The sequence below is a fragment of the Tinamus guttatus genome, unplaced genomic scaffold, assembly GCF_059628265.1.
Source record: "Tinamus guttatus ecotype Peru unplaced genomic scaffold, ASM5962826v1 Tinamus_guttatus_pri_ptg000902l, whole genome shotgun sequence".
Taxonomy (NCBI): domain Eukaryota; kingdom Metazoa; phylum Chordata; class Aves; order Tinamiformes; family Tinamidae; genus Tinamus; species Tinamus guttatus.
This window is the reverse complement of record NW_028289436.1, coordinates 53,047-67,438: the sequence shown is the minus strand read 5'-3', so window position 1 is coordinate 67,438 and position 14,392 is coordinate 53,047. Positions and strand designations below refer to the sequence as shown.

The window sequence follows — 14,392 nt, the reverse complement described above, 5'->3', positions numbered from 1 at the left end:
CCCACCCGTGAGCGCCGCCCGCCCGGGGGCTCCTATTAAAGCGGGGGCTGCAGCACCGGCCACGAGCCCCGCGTCCCGCGTGGGTCTTTGCCCCGCAGCCCCCTCCCCAGCGTGCGCGGCCGGGGGCGGTCGCGGGGCTCTGTCCCCTGCGGTGGCCCCGGCGCCGCCCGCGGCTCCTCGGAGCCGGGGGGTGACAGTGCCGCGGTGCGGGAGGGGACATCCCTGTCACCCGCATCCTGCATCTCGCAGCGCCCGTGGACGGGGCCGGGCGGTCACAGTCTGGGCACGGAGGTGACAGTGGCAGGTGGCAGCACCTGGAGCTGGGGGGGACGTGGGGCAGCCCCGGGGCAGGGGTGGGTGCGAGGCAGGTGGCACTGGGAAATTTGTGTCCCCGTGTCCATGTGGGTGGCCATGTCCCCATATCCGCGTGGCTGTCCCATGTCCACGCCCCCATGTCCTTGTGGGTGACCCTATATCTGTGTCCTTGTGGGTGTCCCCGTGTATGTGTGGCTGTCCCCATATCCATGCCACCGTATCCATGGTGGGTGTCCCCGTATCTGTGTCCTTGTGACTGTTCCCGTGTCTGTGTCCCCATGTCTGTGTTGCTGTCCCCATGTCCTTGTGGGTGTCCCCATGTTCATGCCCCTGTGTCCACATGGGTATCCCCATGTCTTTGTGGGTGTCCCCATGTCCTTGTGGGTGTCCCCATGTTCATGCCCCTGTGTCCACATGGGTATTCCTGTGTCTGTGTCCCCATGTCTTTGTGGGTGTCCCCATGTCCTTGTGGGTGTCCCCATGTCCATGCCCCTGTGTCCATGTGGATGCCCCCATGTCTGTGTGGGTGTCCCCATATCCATGCCACCGTATCTATCTGGGTGTCCCTGTATCTGTGTCCTTGTGAGTGTTCCCATGTCTGTGTCCCCATGTCCTTGTGGGTGTCCCCATGTTCATGCCCCTGAGTCCACGTGGGTGTCCCCATGTCTATGTGGGTGTCCCCGTGTCTATGTAGGTGTCCCCATGTCTGTGTGGGTGTCCCCATGTCCTTGTGGGTGTCCCCATGTTCACACCCCTGTGTCCACGTGGGTATTCCCGTGTCTGTGTCCCCATGTCCCCACGCATGTCCCCATGTCCCTATTGTCTCTGGTGCTCCCGTCCTGGCTCTGCCCCGAGCCAGCTCTGTCCCCCTCCCAGCCCAACTCCCCCACAGCGGAGGGGACAGCAGGTAAGCGCAGGTGACCATGGGCCACCGTGGGTCCCCCCCTCGCATGTCCCCAGTGTCCCCAGGGGGCCACCCAGGCTGGGGGGGCAGCTGTGGGGCTCCATTAAGGGACTCTGGGGACATCCCCATGTCCCCCCTTGGCCTGTCCTGGATTTAGCCCCTCTCTTGCCCATCTGGGGACCCGGGAGGGGGTGTCCCCCCACATGGGTGCTGCGTGGCCCTGGGGACAACGGGGACCCGGTGGCACCCGGGTGGCACCCAGCCAGGCTCTGTTTGGGTGGCTGGTGACGGATCACAGGGCACCAAGGTGGTGACCAAGGGGGTCTGTCCCCATAGTGGTGGCCCACAGGTCCCAAGGTGGCAGCCAGGGGGGCCCTGTCCCCATAGAGGTGACCCACAGGTCCCAAGGAGGTGACCAAGGGGGTCTGTCCCCATAGTGGTGGCCCACAGGTCCCAAGGAGGTGACCAAGGGGGTCTGTCCCCATAGAGGTGACCCACAGGCCCCAAGGTGGCAGCCAGGGGGGCTCTGTCCCCATAGAGGTGACCCACAGGACACCAAGGTGATGACCAAGAGGGTCTGTCCCCATAGGGGTGACCCACAGGCCCCAAGGAGGTGACCAAGGGGGTCTGTCCCCATAGAGGTGACCCACAGGCCCCAAGGTGGCAGCCAGGGGGGCTCTGTCCCCATAGAGGTGACCCACAGGACACCAAGGTGATGACCAAGGGGGTCTGTCCCCATAGGGGTGACCCACAGGTCCCAAGGAGGTGACCAAGAGGGTCTGTCCCCATAGAGGTGACCCACAGGTCCCCTGGCTGTCAAGGGCTCCTCTCTGTGGTGGCCCCAATGGTGCCAAATGGTGGCCACTGCTGGTGGCCCTGTCCTGTCCCCAGCGTGGGACATGGGGGACATGGAGCCTCCCCTGCCACTGTCCCCTGGTGCCTCTCCGGCCCCCACGGCCACCATGGGGACAAGGTGGAGAGTGGCCACCAGCAGATGGAGCCACCGCCATCCTGCCTGTCCCCAAGCCACTAAGGCCCTGCATGTCCCCAAGCCACCGTGGCCTTGTGCCATTGCCCCTCTGCATGTCCCCATGCTGACTGTGTCCCCGCATGTCCCTGTGCCGTTGGAGCCCTGCAATCCCCTGGGGACTGCTCCGGTCACAGGGACCCCGTCCTGCTGGGAACTACTTGGGATGCTCCAACCCATCCCATTGGGAGCTGCTCTGGTCACACTGACCCCATCCCACTGGAAACTACTCGGGATGCTCCATCCCCATCCCGCTGGGAACTGCTCCAACCCCATCCCGCTGGGAGCTGTTCGGGATGTCCCGATCCATCCTGCTGGGAGCTGCTCAGGATGTTCCATCCCCATCCCGCTGGGAGCTGCTCCGGATGCTCCATCCCCATCCCATTGGGAGCTGCTCTGGTCACACTGACCCCATCCCACTGGGAACTGCTCGGGATGCTCCGACCCATCCCACTGGGAGCTGCTCCAGTCACAGGGACCCCATCCCGCTGGGAGCTACTTGGGATGCTCCAACCCATCCCACTGAGAGCTACTTGGGATGCTCCAACCCATCCCACTGGGAGCTGCTTGGGATGCTCCATCCCCATCCCGCTCGGAGCTGCTCCAGATGCCCCGACCTATCCCACTGGGAGCTGCTCAGGATGCTCCAACCCATCCCGTTGGGAGCTGCTCCGGTCACACCGACCCTATCCCGCTAGGAGCTGCTTGGGATGCTCCATCCCCATCCCATTGGGGATCCCATCCAGTCACAGGGACCCCATCCCGCTGGGAACTGCTCTGGATGCTCTGAGCCATCCTGCTGGGAGCTGCTCAGGATGCTCCATCCCCATCCCACTGGGAGCTACTCTGACCCTGTCCTGCTGGGAGCTGCTTGGGATGCTCCATCCCCATCCCATTGGGAGCTGCTCCGGTCACACCGACCCCATCCCGCTGGGAGCTGCTTGGGATGCTCCGATCCATCCTGCTGGGAGCTGCTTGGGATGCTCCGATCCATCCCGCTGGGAGCTGCTTGGGATGCTCCGATCCATCCCACTGGGAGCTGCTCCAGATGCCCCGACCCATCCCCCTGGGAACTGCTTGGGATGCTCTGACCCATCCCACTGGGAGTCAGAGGGACCCCATCCCACTGGGAGCTCCTCGGGATGCTCCATCCCCATCCTACTAGGAGATGCTCTGATCCCATCCCACTGGGAGCTCCTCGGGATGCTCCATCCCCATCCTACTAGGAGATGCTCTGATCCCATCCCACTGGGAGCTGCCCCGGACACTCTGACCCCGTCCTGCTGGGAGCTGCTCCGGATGCTCCATCCCCATCCCGCTGGGAGCTGCTCTGACCCCATCCTGCTGGGAGCTGCTTGGGATACCCCGAGCCTGTCTGGACCCGGAGCTGCCGGTCAGCAGATCACATTGAGTTAGAAAACTTCCTTTTGGGCAACTTTACCAGAAATGCAACATTCACCCTCCCCCCTCCCCGGCGGGCGTCACAGCCACAGGGGGGGGGCTCTGTGACCCCCGTGTCCCTGTCCCCTCCATCCGGGGGTGCCGGGGGGGGTGTCCGTGGTGGCTCCGGCCGCGCTGTCCCCTGTCCCCTGTCCGCTGTCCCCTGTCCCCGCGTCACGGCCGCCCCTTCCTGCACACGCAGCGATGCAGCTCCCGGCAGCGGCGCCGGAGGAACTGCCCGTGCAGGAGCAGCCCGCAGAACATGCGGCGGTTGGAGCCGCGCGGGCCCGGCTGGAACCTGCGGGGACGGCCCCTTCCCGCGGTGACACCGCTGTCCCCTGGTCCCCTCCGGGGCGGGAAGGAGCCCGGGGGGACACGTGGCCTGGGGGGGTGACACTGAGCCTGGGAGGGGGGACGTGGCCTGAGGGGTGGGTGGCTCTGAGCCCTGGGAGGGGACACATGGCCCAGGGGGGACACACGGCCCGGGGGGGGGGGGGTGACCCTCGGAGGGGACACATGGCCTGGGGGGGAGTGAGAAGGTGACCCTGGACTCCAGGAGGGGACACATGGGACAGGGAGGAGGGTGACCCTGAGCCCTGGGAAGGGACACATGACCTGGTGGGGACACATGGCCTGGGATAGGGGGTGACCCTGAGCTCCAGGAGGGGACACATGGCCCAGGGGGGACATATGGCCTGGAATGGAGGGGTGACCCTCAGAGGGGACACAAAGCCCAGGGAGGGGGACGACCCTGAGACCCATGAGGGGACACATGGCCCAGGGGGGACACATGGCCCAGGGGGGACACATGTCCCGGGGAGGGGGATGACCCTGGACCCCGGGAGGGGACACACGTCCCAGCGGCTCCGCCGTGTCCCCGCGGCGGTGACACCTCCTCACCGCTCCGTGGGGAACACGGTGCCATCCAACCACGTCCAGACCTTAGCGGTGCCATTGAAGGACAGACCGACCCAGTGGGGCAGGGACAACCGCGGGGCCGCGTCCCCCGACCCCAGTGTCCCCCGCATCCGCTCCGTGACGAACTCCTGCGGGACGGGGACCATGAGCAGGGCCGCCCTGATGCCACCTCCCGCCCGGGACGCTTGGGGACGTCACCATCTCCGCGTCCGTGTCCAGGCGGAGCAGCTGCGCATCCCGGGCGCTGCAGTAGCCCACGCACTTGCCCCACGCACGCGGCTCCGTGGAGAAGTGGTAGCAGATGCCACCGCGTTGGTGCCACCCCTCTGCGCACGGCGGGCACCCGCCGCCTGGGGACACCGGGGGACATCCAGCCTTGTCGTGGGGCGTCCCCACATGTCCCCCCATGTCCCCATGTCCCCAATGTCACCCGCCGCCTGGGGACACCGGGGGACATCCAGCCTTGTCGCGGGGCGTCCCCACATGTCCCCCCATGTCCCCATGTCCCCAGTGTCACCCGCCGCCTGGGGACACCTGGGGACATCCAGCCTTGTCGTGGGGCGTCCACACATGTCCCCCCATGTCCCCATGTCCCCAATGTCACCCGCCACCTGGGGACACCGGGGGACATCCAGCCTTGTCACGGGGCGTCCCCACATGTCCCCCCATGTCCCCATGTCCCCAATGTCACCCGCCGCCTGGGGACACCAGGGGACATCCAGCCGCGTCGCGGGGCATCCCCACATGTCCCCATGTCCCCAATGTCACCCGCCGCCTGGGGACACTGGGGGACATCCAGCCTTGTCGCGGGGCGTCCCCACATGTCCCCCCATGTCCCCAGTGTCACCCGCCGCCTGGGGACACCGGGGGACATCCAGCCTTGTCGCGGGGCGTCCCCACATGTCCCCCCATGTCCCCATGTCCCCAATGTCACCCGCCGCCTGGGGACACCGGGGGACATCCAGCCTTGTCGTGGGGCGTCCCCACATGTCTCCTCATGTCCCCATGTCCCCAATGTCACCCGCCGCCTGGGAACACCGGGGGACATCCAGCCTTGTTGCGGGGCGTCCCCACATGTCCCCCCATGTCCCCATGTCCCCAATGTCACCCGCCGCCTGGGGACACCGGGGGACATCCAGCCGCGTCGCGGGGCGTCCCCACATGTCCCCCCGTGTCCCCATGTCCCCAATGTCACCCGCCGCCTGGGGACACCGGGGGACATCCAGCCGCATCGTGGGGCGTCCCCACATGTCTCCCCGTGTCCCCAATGTCACCCGCCGCCTGGGGACACCGGGGGACATCCAGCCTTGTCATGGGGCGTCCCCACATGTCCCCCCGTGTCCCCATGTCCCCAATGTCACCCGCCGTCTGGGGACACCGGGGGACATCCAGCCTTGTCGCGGGGCATCCCCACATGTCCCCCCATGTCCCCATGGTCACCTGCCGCCTGGGGACACCGGGGGACATTCAGCCTTGTCGTGGGGCGTCCCCACATGTCCCCCCATGTCCCCATGTCCCCAATGTCACCCGCCGCCTGGGAACACCGGGGGACATCCAGCCGCGTCCCCATGTCCCCATGTCCCCCCATGTCCCCAATGTCACCTGTGCGCAGCCGCAGCTCCCGCAGCGCCTCGCGGAGCCGGGCGCCCTGCGCCCGCAGCAGCTCCACACGCCGCCGTGTCACCAAGGGGACCGCGAAGTCTGCGGGGGACACGGGGGGACGCGGACACGTGCCACCCGCTGCCCCGTGTCCCCGAGTGTCCCCTACTCACGCCGTGCCGCGAGCGCCAGCAGGGCCGGTGCCAGGAGCAGGCAGGCGGCCAGCAGGGCCAGTGTCACCCGCCGCCACCGCGGGGACGGCGCTGGGGATATCGGGATGAGCATGGGGAAAGACTGGCGTTTTGGGGCGGTTTGGGGTGTTTTTGGTCCCCGGCCGTGCCCTGCGCTCACCGCCCGCGCTGGGCGCCATGTTGTCCCCATGGGGGGGACTTGGTGGCCTTGGTGGCTGCGGTGGCAGCGGCCCCACGCGCCAGGTGGCCATGCGGGGGACGTGGCGCCGTCGCCATGGAGACGGAGCCCCCCGCGCGCCATCTTGGGGACACGGGGACTGTCACCGTGGAGACAGAACCCCCCCGCCGCCGCCATCTTGGGATGTGGGGATGTCACCATAGAGTTGGAGCCACCTTGGCCACCATTCTGGGGCCTAGGGGACCGTCATGGTGGAGATGGAGCCACCTCGGTTGCCATTTTGGGGTCTTGGGGACCATCATGGTGGGAATAGAGACACCCTGGCCACCATTTTGGGGCCTTGGGGACCATCATGATGGGGACAGAGTGTCCCCTGCCTAGACCACCTTTTTGGAGTCGCAGGGGCCATGACCATAGAGATGTCCCCTCCGTCACCACCTTGGGGCCCTGGCACTGTCACCATGGAGATGGAGTCACCCTGGCCACTGTTTTGGGGCCTTGGGGACCTCATGGTGGAGATGGAGCCACCTCGGTTGCCATTTGGGTGCCTTGGGGACCATCAGGATGAAGATGGAGCCACCCTGGCCCCCATTTTGGGGCCCAGGGGTCCATTATGGTGGAGATGGAGTCACCCTGGCCACCATTCTGGGGCCTTGGGGACCATCATGGTGGAGATGGAGCCACCTCGGTTGCCATTTTGGGGCCTTGGGGACCATCAGGATGAAGATGGAGACACCCTGGCCACCATTCTGGGGCCTTGGGGACCTCATGGTGGAGATGGAGCCACCTCGGTTGCCATTTTGGGGCCTTGGGGACCATCAGGATGAAGATGGAGACACCCTGGCCACCATTCTGGGGCCTTGGGGACCGTCATGGTGGGGACAGAGTGTCCCCTGCCTAGACCATCTTTTTGGAGCCGCAGGGGCCATGACCTTAGAGATGTCCCCTCCGTCACCACCTTGGGGCCCTGGCACTGTCACCATGGAGATGGAGCCACCCTGGCCACCGTTTTGGGGCCTTGGGGATCATCATGGTGGAGATGGAGCCACCTCGGTTGCCATTTTGGGGTCTTGGGGACCATCAGGATGAAGATGGAGACACCTTGGCCCCCGTTTTGGGGCCTTGGGGTCCATTATGGTGGAGATGGAGTCACCCTGGCCACCGTTTTGGGGTCTTGGGGACCATCAGGATGAAGATGGAGACACCCTGGCCACCATTCTGGGGCCTTGGGGGCCATCATGGTGGGGACAGAGTGTCCCCTGCCTAGACCACCTTTTTGGAGTCGCAGGGGCCATGACCATAGAGATGTCCCCTCCGTCACCACCTTGGGGCCCTGGCACTGTCACCATGGAGATGGAGTCACCCTGGCCACTGTTTTGGGGCCTTGGGGACCTCATGATGGAGATGGAGCCACCTCGGTTGCCATTTTGGGGCCTTGGGGACCATCAGGATGAAGACGGAGACACCTTGGCCCCTGTTTTGGGGCCTTGGGGTCCATTATGGTGGAGATGGAGTCACCCTGGCCACTGTTTTGGGGCCTTGGGGATCTCATGGTGGAGATGGAGCCACCTCGGTTGCCATTTTGGGGTCTTGGGGACCATCATGGTGGGAATAGAGACACCCTGGCCCCCATTTTGGGGCCTTGGGGACCGTCATGGTGGGGACAGAGTGTCCCCTGCCCAGACCTTCTTTTTGGAGCCCCAGGGGCCATGACCATAGAGATGTCCCCTCCGTCACCACCTTGGGGCCCTGGCACTGTCACCATGGAGATAGAGTCACCCTGGCCACGGTTTTGGGGCCTTGGGGACCATCATGGTGGAGATGCAGCCACCTCGGTTGCCATTTTGGGACCTTGGGTACCATCCCTGTGGAGATGGAGCCCCCCACAAAGACCATTTTGGGTCCCCAGGGGCCATCGTGGTAGACGTGGTGCCCCCCAAACTGCCATTTTGGGGCTCTGGGGACCGTCACCACGGAGGTGGCACCCCTACCCAGGCACCATCTTGAGGCCATGGGGCGATTCCCATGGGGACGAAGCGTCCCTAGGGCCCCTGTCCCCATCTTGTGCCCTGAGGGCCTGGGTGGGGACAGGGGGTGACTGTTGCTATTGGCGACCGACTCCGTGTCCCTCCCTGGTGACATCCGTTGGGGACAGATCCCTGCGGATCCCCGCAGCCATGGAGGAGGCCGGAGACGCTCCGGGGTCGAGGGACGACGTCCACATCGCGAGTGGGGACAGCGGCCCCGAGCGGCCTGCAGGGCACCAAGGGGACATCCCTGACGCGTCCCCCTGTTTTCCAGGGCCTCCCAAGGCCTCACGGTGGCCCTGGTTGGCCCTGTTGGCCTCCATCGCCCTCCTGGTCCTGCTGGGGCTCATGGGGGTCTTGTTCCACCAGGGTGAGGAGCGCGGGGGGACATGGGCTGGCGTGGGGAGGCCTCAGCTCTGTCCCTGTCCCCATCCCCATCTCCATCCCTATCCCTGTCCCCATCCTCATCCTCATCCTCATCCTCATCCCCATCTCCATCCTTATCCCTGTCCTCATCCTCATCCTCATCCTCGTTCTCGTCCTCATCCTCATCCCCATCTCCATCCCTATCCCTGTCCCCATCCTTGTCCTCATCCTCATCCCCATCTCTGTCTCCATCCCCATCACTGTCCCCATCCTTGTCCCCATCCCTGTCCCTGTCCCTATCCCCGTTCCTGCCCCCATCCTCCTCCCTGTCCCTTTCCCTGTCCCCCTTCCCATCCCTGTCCCCATCCCCATCACTGTCCCTGTGACATCCCCGTCCCTTTCCCTGTCCCCATCCCCATTCCTGTCCCCATCCCCATCCCCATCCTTGTGTCTATGCATGTCCCCATCTCTGTCCCGATCCCGATTCCCTGGAGACCACCCTGCCCTCCAAGGGACCCTGCTTGGTGCAGCTGGCGGTGGACGGGGTTTGGTGACACGTTGTCCCCATAGCCCTCGCTGCCACCTTGCTGGGGGGCACCATGTCCTGGGCCTTGGGACAGCTCAGGGGACCTTCCATGGGACCTCATGTGGGTCCCATCTTGGGGCGGGGAGGTCCCAGGTGGGGCTCCCACCTCAGGCTGGCAGGGCTGTGGGTGTCCCACCCTGGTGGCATCGTGGGGGTGTCACCCTGGGGCAGGCTGGGTGGGAGTCTCCTGTCAATGGGGCACATGGGGCCATGGGGTCCAACAGGGCTATGGGGTCCCATCCAGGGCACAGGACCATGGGGGTCCCACAGGACCATGGGGTCCCATCCCAGGGCACACAGGGCCATGGGGGTCTCACAGGACCATGGGGTCCCATCCAGAACACACAGGACCATGGGGGTCCCACAGGACCATGGGGTCCCATCCCAGGGCACACAGCACCGTGGGGGTCCCATCACAGGACATGTAGGACCATGGGGGTCCCACAGGGTGTGGGGGTCCCATCCCAGGGCACACAGGGCCATGGGGGTCTCACAGGGCCATGAGGTCCCATCCCAGGGCACACAGCGCCGTGGGGGTCCCATCACAGCACACATAGGACCATGGGGGTCCCACAGGACCATGGGGTCCCACAGGGCCATGGGGGTCCCATCCCAGGACACATAGGACCATGGGGGTCCCATAGACCATGGGGTCCGATCCAGAACACACAGGACCTTGGGGTCCCACAGTCCATGGGGTCCCATCCCAGGGCACAGAGGACCATGGGGTCCCACAGGCCATGGGGTCCCATCCAGAACACACAGGACCATGGGTGTCCCACAGGACCATGGGGTCCAACAGGGCCTTGGGGTCCCATCGCAGGACACATAGGACCATGGGGTCCCACAGGGCCATGGGGGTCCCGCAGGGCCATGGGGGTCCCATCCCAGGACATGTAGGACCATGGGGGTCCCAGAGGGCATGGGGTCCCATCCAGAACATACAGGGCCATGTCCCACAGAACCAGGGGTGTCCCACAGGACCATGGGGTCCCATCCCAGGGCACACAGGACCATGGGGATCCCACAGGGCCATGGGGGTCCCATTGCAGGATACGTAGGACCATGGGGGTCCCACAGGGCCATGGGGTCCCACACGACCATGGGGGTCCCACAGGACCATGGGGTCCCATCCCACGGCACAGAGGACCATGGGGTCCCACAGGACCATGGGGGTCCCATAGACCATGGGGTCCCCTCCAGAACACACAGGACCTTGGGGGTCCCACAGGGCCATGGGGGTCCCATCCCAGGGCACACAGAATCTTGGGGGTCCCACACGACCATGGGGGTCCCACACGACCATGGGGTCCCACAGGGCCATGGAGGTCCTATCCCAGGACATGTAGGACCATGGGGGTCCCACAGGACCATGGGGTCCCATCCACAACACACAGGACCATGGGGGTCCCACAGGACCATGGGGTCCCATCCCAGGGCACACAGAATCTTGGGGGTCCCACACGACCATGGGGGGTCCCACAGGACCATGGGGTCTCACAGTGCCATGCGGTCCCACGTAGCGTCACTGCGGTCCCACGTGCAGCTCTGTGAGGTCCCCCAGGGCTCTGTGGGTCACCCCGTCCCGCGTCCCCGTGTCCCCAGCCTACGTGGCGTGGCAGCAGCACCAGGCCGCGGTGGCCGTGGAGCTGGAGAACGCGGAGCTGGCGGAAGGCGTGCGGCAGCTCAGCAAGGGGCAGGGTACGCGGGGCACCGCGGGCACCGCGCGGGGACGGCGCCCGGCGCCTCCAACGTGTCCCCAGCCGCGGTGGCACCTGCCAGGGTGCCCACGTGTGCCCAGTGATGGTGACATCCTGGGATGCAGGTGATGCTGTGTGTCCCCAGCCATGGTGGCACCCTGGGACGCAGGTGATGCCCTGTGTCCCCAGAGATGGTGGCACCTGCCAGGGCTCCCACGTGTCCCCAGCCATGGTGGCACCCTGGGGACATAGGCGATGCCCTGTGTCCCCAGTCATGGTGGCATCCTGGGACGCAGGTGATGCCGTGTGATCCCAGAGATGGTGGCACCCATCAGGGCTCCCACGTGTCTCCAGCCATGGTGGCACCCTGGGACGCAGGCGATGCTGTGTGTCCCCAGAGATGGTGGCACCCGCCAGGGCTCCCATGTGTCCCCAGCCATGGTGGCATCCTGGGACGCAGGTGATGCTGTGTGTCCCCAGAGATGGTGGCACCTGCCAGGGCTCCCACGTGTCCCCAGCCATGGTGGCACCCTGGGGACGCAGGTGATGCCGTGTGTCCCCAGCCATGGTGGCATCCTGAGGACACAGGCGATGCCCTGTGTCCCCAGCCATGGTGGCATCCTGGGAATGCAGGTGATGTCCTGTGTCCCCAGAGATGGTGGCACCTGCCAGGGCTCCCACGTGTCCCCAGCCATGGTGGCACCCTGGGGACTCAGGTAATGCCCTGTGTCCCCAGCTGCGGTGGCACCCGCCAGGGTTCCAACATGTCCCCAGCCACGGTGGCACCCTGGGGATGCAGGCGCTGCCCTATGACCCCAGCTGCGGTGGCACCTGCCAGGGCTCCTGTGTGTCCCCAGCAATGGTGGCACCCTGGGGACACAGGTGATGCCCTGTGTCCCCAGATGATGATGGGACTTGGGTGGTGCCATCTCCCTCATCTCCCAGCCATGGTGGCACCCTGGGGACACAGGCGCTGCCCTGTGCCCCCAGATGCAGGCGGTGCCATCTCCCTCATGTCCCCACGATGGTGGCACAGTCCCCCAGCCGGGGGGGGGTCCGCGGGCGGTGCCACCTCCCGGTGTCCCCCCGGGCTCACGGTGTCCCCGGTCCCCGCAGGGCTCAACTGCAGCGCGTGCCCCGTGCGCTGGGTGCAGCGCGGCGCCAGCTGCTTCCTGCTCTCCGAGGGCACCGGCGCGTGGCAGCGGGGACGGGGGGTCTGCGTGGGCCAGGGGAGCGCCCTGGCACGGCTGGAGAGCCGGGAGGAGCTGGTACCGCATGGGGACATGGGGACATGGGGACGTGGGGACATGGGGACACGGGGACGTGGGAACGTGGGGACACGGGGACGTGGGGACACGGGGACATGGGGACATGGGAACGTGGGGACACGGGGACGTGGGGACACGGGGACATGGGGACATGGGGACATGGGGACGTGTGGCAGCGGGGACGGGGGGGTCTGCGTGGGCCAGGGGAGCGCCCTGGCGAGACTCGAGAGCCGGGAGGAGCTGGTACCGCATGGGGACATGGGACACGGGGATATGGGGACATGGGGACACGGGGACATGGGGACATGGGGACGTGGGGACATGGGGACATGGGGACATGGGACATGGGGACGTGGGGACATGGGGACATGGGGACACGGGGACGGGGGGTCTGCGTGGGCCAGGGGAGTGCCCTGGCACGACTGGAGAGCCGGGAGGAGCTGGTACCGCATGGGGACATGGGGACGTGGGGACGTGGGGACATGGGGACACGGGGACATGGGGACACGGGACACGGGGACATGGGGACATGGGACATGGGGACGTGGGGACATGGGGACATGGGGACACGGGGATGGGGGGTCTGCGTGGGCCAGGGGAGCGCCCTGGCGAGACTCGAGAGCCGGGAGGAGCTGGTACTGCATGGGGACATGGGACACGGGGACATGGGGACATGGGGACACGGGGACATGGGGACATGGGGACACGGGACACGGGGACATGGGGACACGGGGACATGGGGACACGGGGACACGGAGACGCGTGGCAGCGGGGACGGGGGGTCTGCGTGGGCCAGGGCAGCGCCCTGGCACGGCTGGAGAGCCGGGAAGAGCTGGTACCGCGGGGACATGGGGACACGGGGACACGGGGACACGGGGATATGGGGACACGGGGACACGGGGACATGGGGACATGGGGACGCGTGGCAGCGGGGATGGGGGGTCTGCGTGGGCCAGGGGAGCGCCCTGGCACGGCTGGAGAGCCGGGAGGAGCTGGTACCGCATGGGGACATGGGGACATGGGGACGTGGGGACATGGGGACACGGGGACATGGGGACACGGGACACGGGGACATGGGGACATGGGACATGGGGACGTGGGGACATGGGGACATGGGGACATGGGGACGGGGGGTCTGCGTGGGCCAGGGCAGCGCCCTGGCACGGCTGGAGAGCCGGGAGGAGCTGGTACCGCATGGGGACATGGGGACATGGGGACATGGGGACATGGGGACATGGGGACGCGTGGCAGCGGGGACGGGGGGTCTGCGTGGGCCAGGGGAGCGCCCTGGCACGGCTGGAGAGCCGGGAGGAGCTGGTACCGCGGGGACATGGGGACATGGGGACATGGGGACATGGGGATGTGGGGACATGGGGACATGGGGACGTGGGGACACGGGGACGCATGGCAGCGGGGACGGGGGGTCTGCGTCGGCCAGGGGAGCGCCCTGGCGAGATTCGAGACCAGGGAGGAGCTGGTACCGCATGGGGACATGGGGACATGGGGACACGGGGACACAGGGATGCTGGGGACACGAGGATGCGTGGCAGCGGGGACACGGGGCCTGTGCCAGCCTGGGCAGCACCCTGGCACAGCTGGAGAGCCGGGAGGAGCTGGTACCGTGGGGACACGGGACACGGGGACACGGGGACGTGGGGACGTGGGGACATGGGGACATGGGGACATGGGGACACGGGGACATGGGGACATGGGGACATGGGGACGCATGGCAGTGGGGACGGGGGGTCTGCGTGGGCCAGGGGAGCGCCCTGGCATGGCTGGAGAGCCGGGAGCAGCTGGTACCGCAGGGACACGGGACACGGGGACACGGGGACGTGGGAACGTGGGGACATGGGGACATGGGGACATGGGG

The 14,392-nt window shown here is 66.7% G+C and overlaps 1 protein-coding gene across 1 annotated transcript; it reads right to left on the bottom strand.

The window, feature by feature from the left end:
* Nucleotides 1–3,860: 3,860 nt before the first annotated feature.
* On the bottom strand, nt 3,861–6,573 carry LOC148591248 (C-type lectin domain family 1 member A-like). The gene is made up of 6 exons (XM_088537933.1): nt 6,555–6,573; nt 6,377–6,466; nt 6,223–6,305; nt 4,803–4,928; nt 4,587–4,732; nt 3,861–3,984 (listed from the first exon to the last, which is right to left on the bottom strand). Exons 1-6 carry the CDS (start codon nt 6,571–6,573, stop codon nt 3,861–3,863), a joined length of 588 nt encoding a protein of 195 aa, XP_088394059.1.
* Nucleotides 6,574–14,392: the final 7,819 nt, after the last annotated feature.

Coding starts and splice junctions, on each gene's coding strand:
- LOC148591248 (XM_088537933.1), bottom strand. Junction 6,306..6,376: donor GCTGGCGCTCGCGGCACGGC/GTGAGTAGGGGA, acceptor TGTCCCCCGCAG/ACTTCGCGGTCCCCTTGGTG. Junction 4,929..6,222: donor TCCGCGAGGCGCTGCGGGAG/CTGCGGCTGCGC, acceptor CCGTGCGCAGAG/GGGTGGCACCAACGCGGTGG.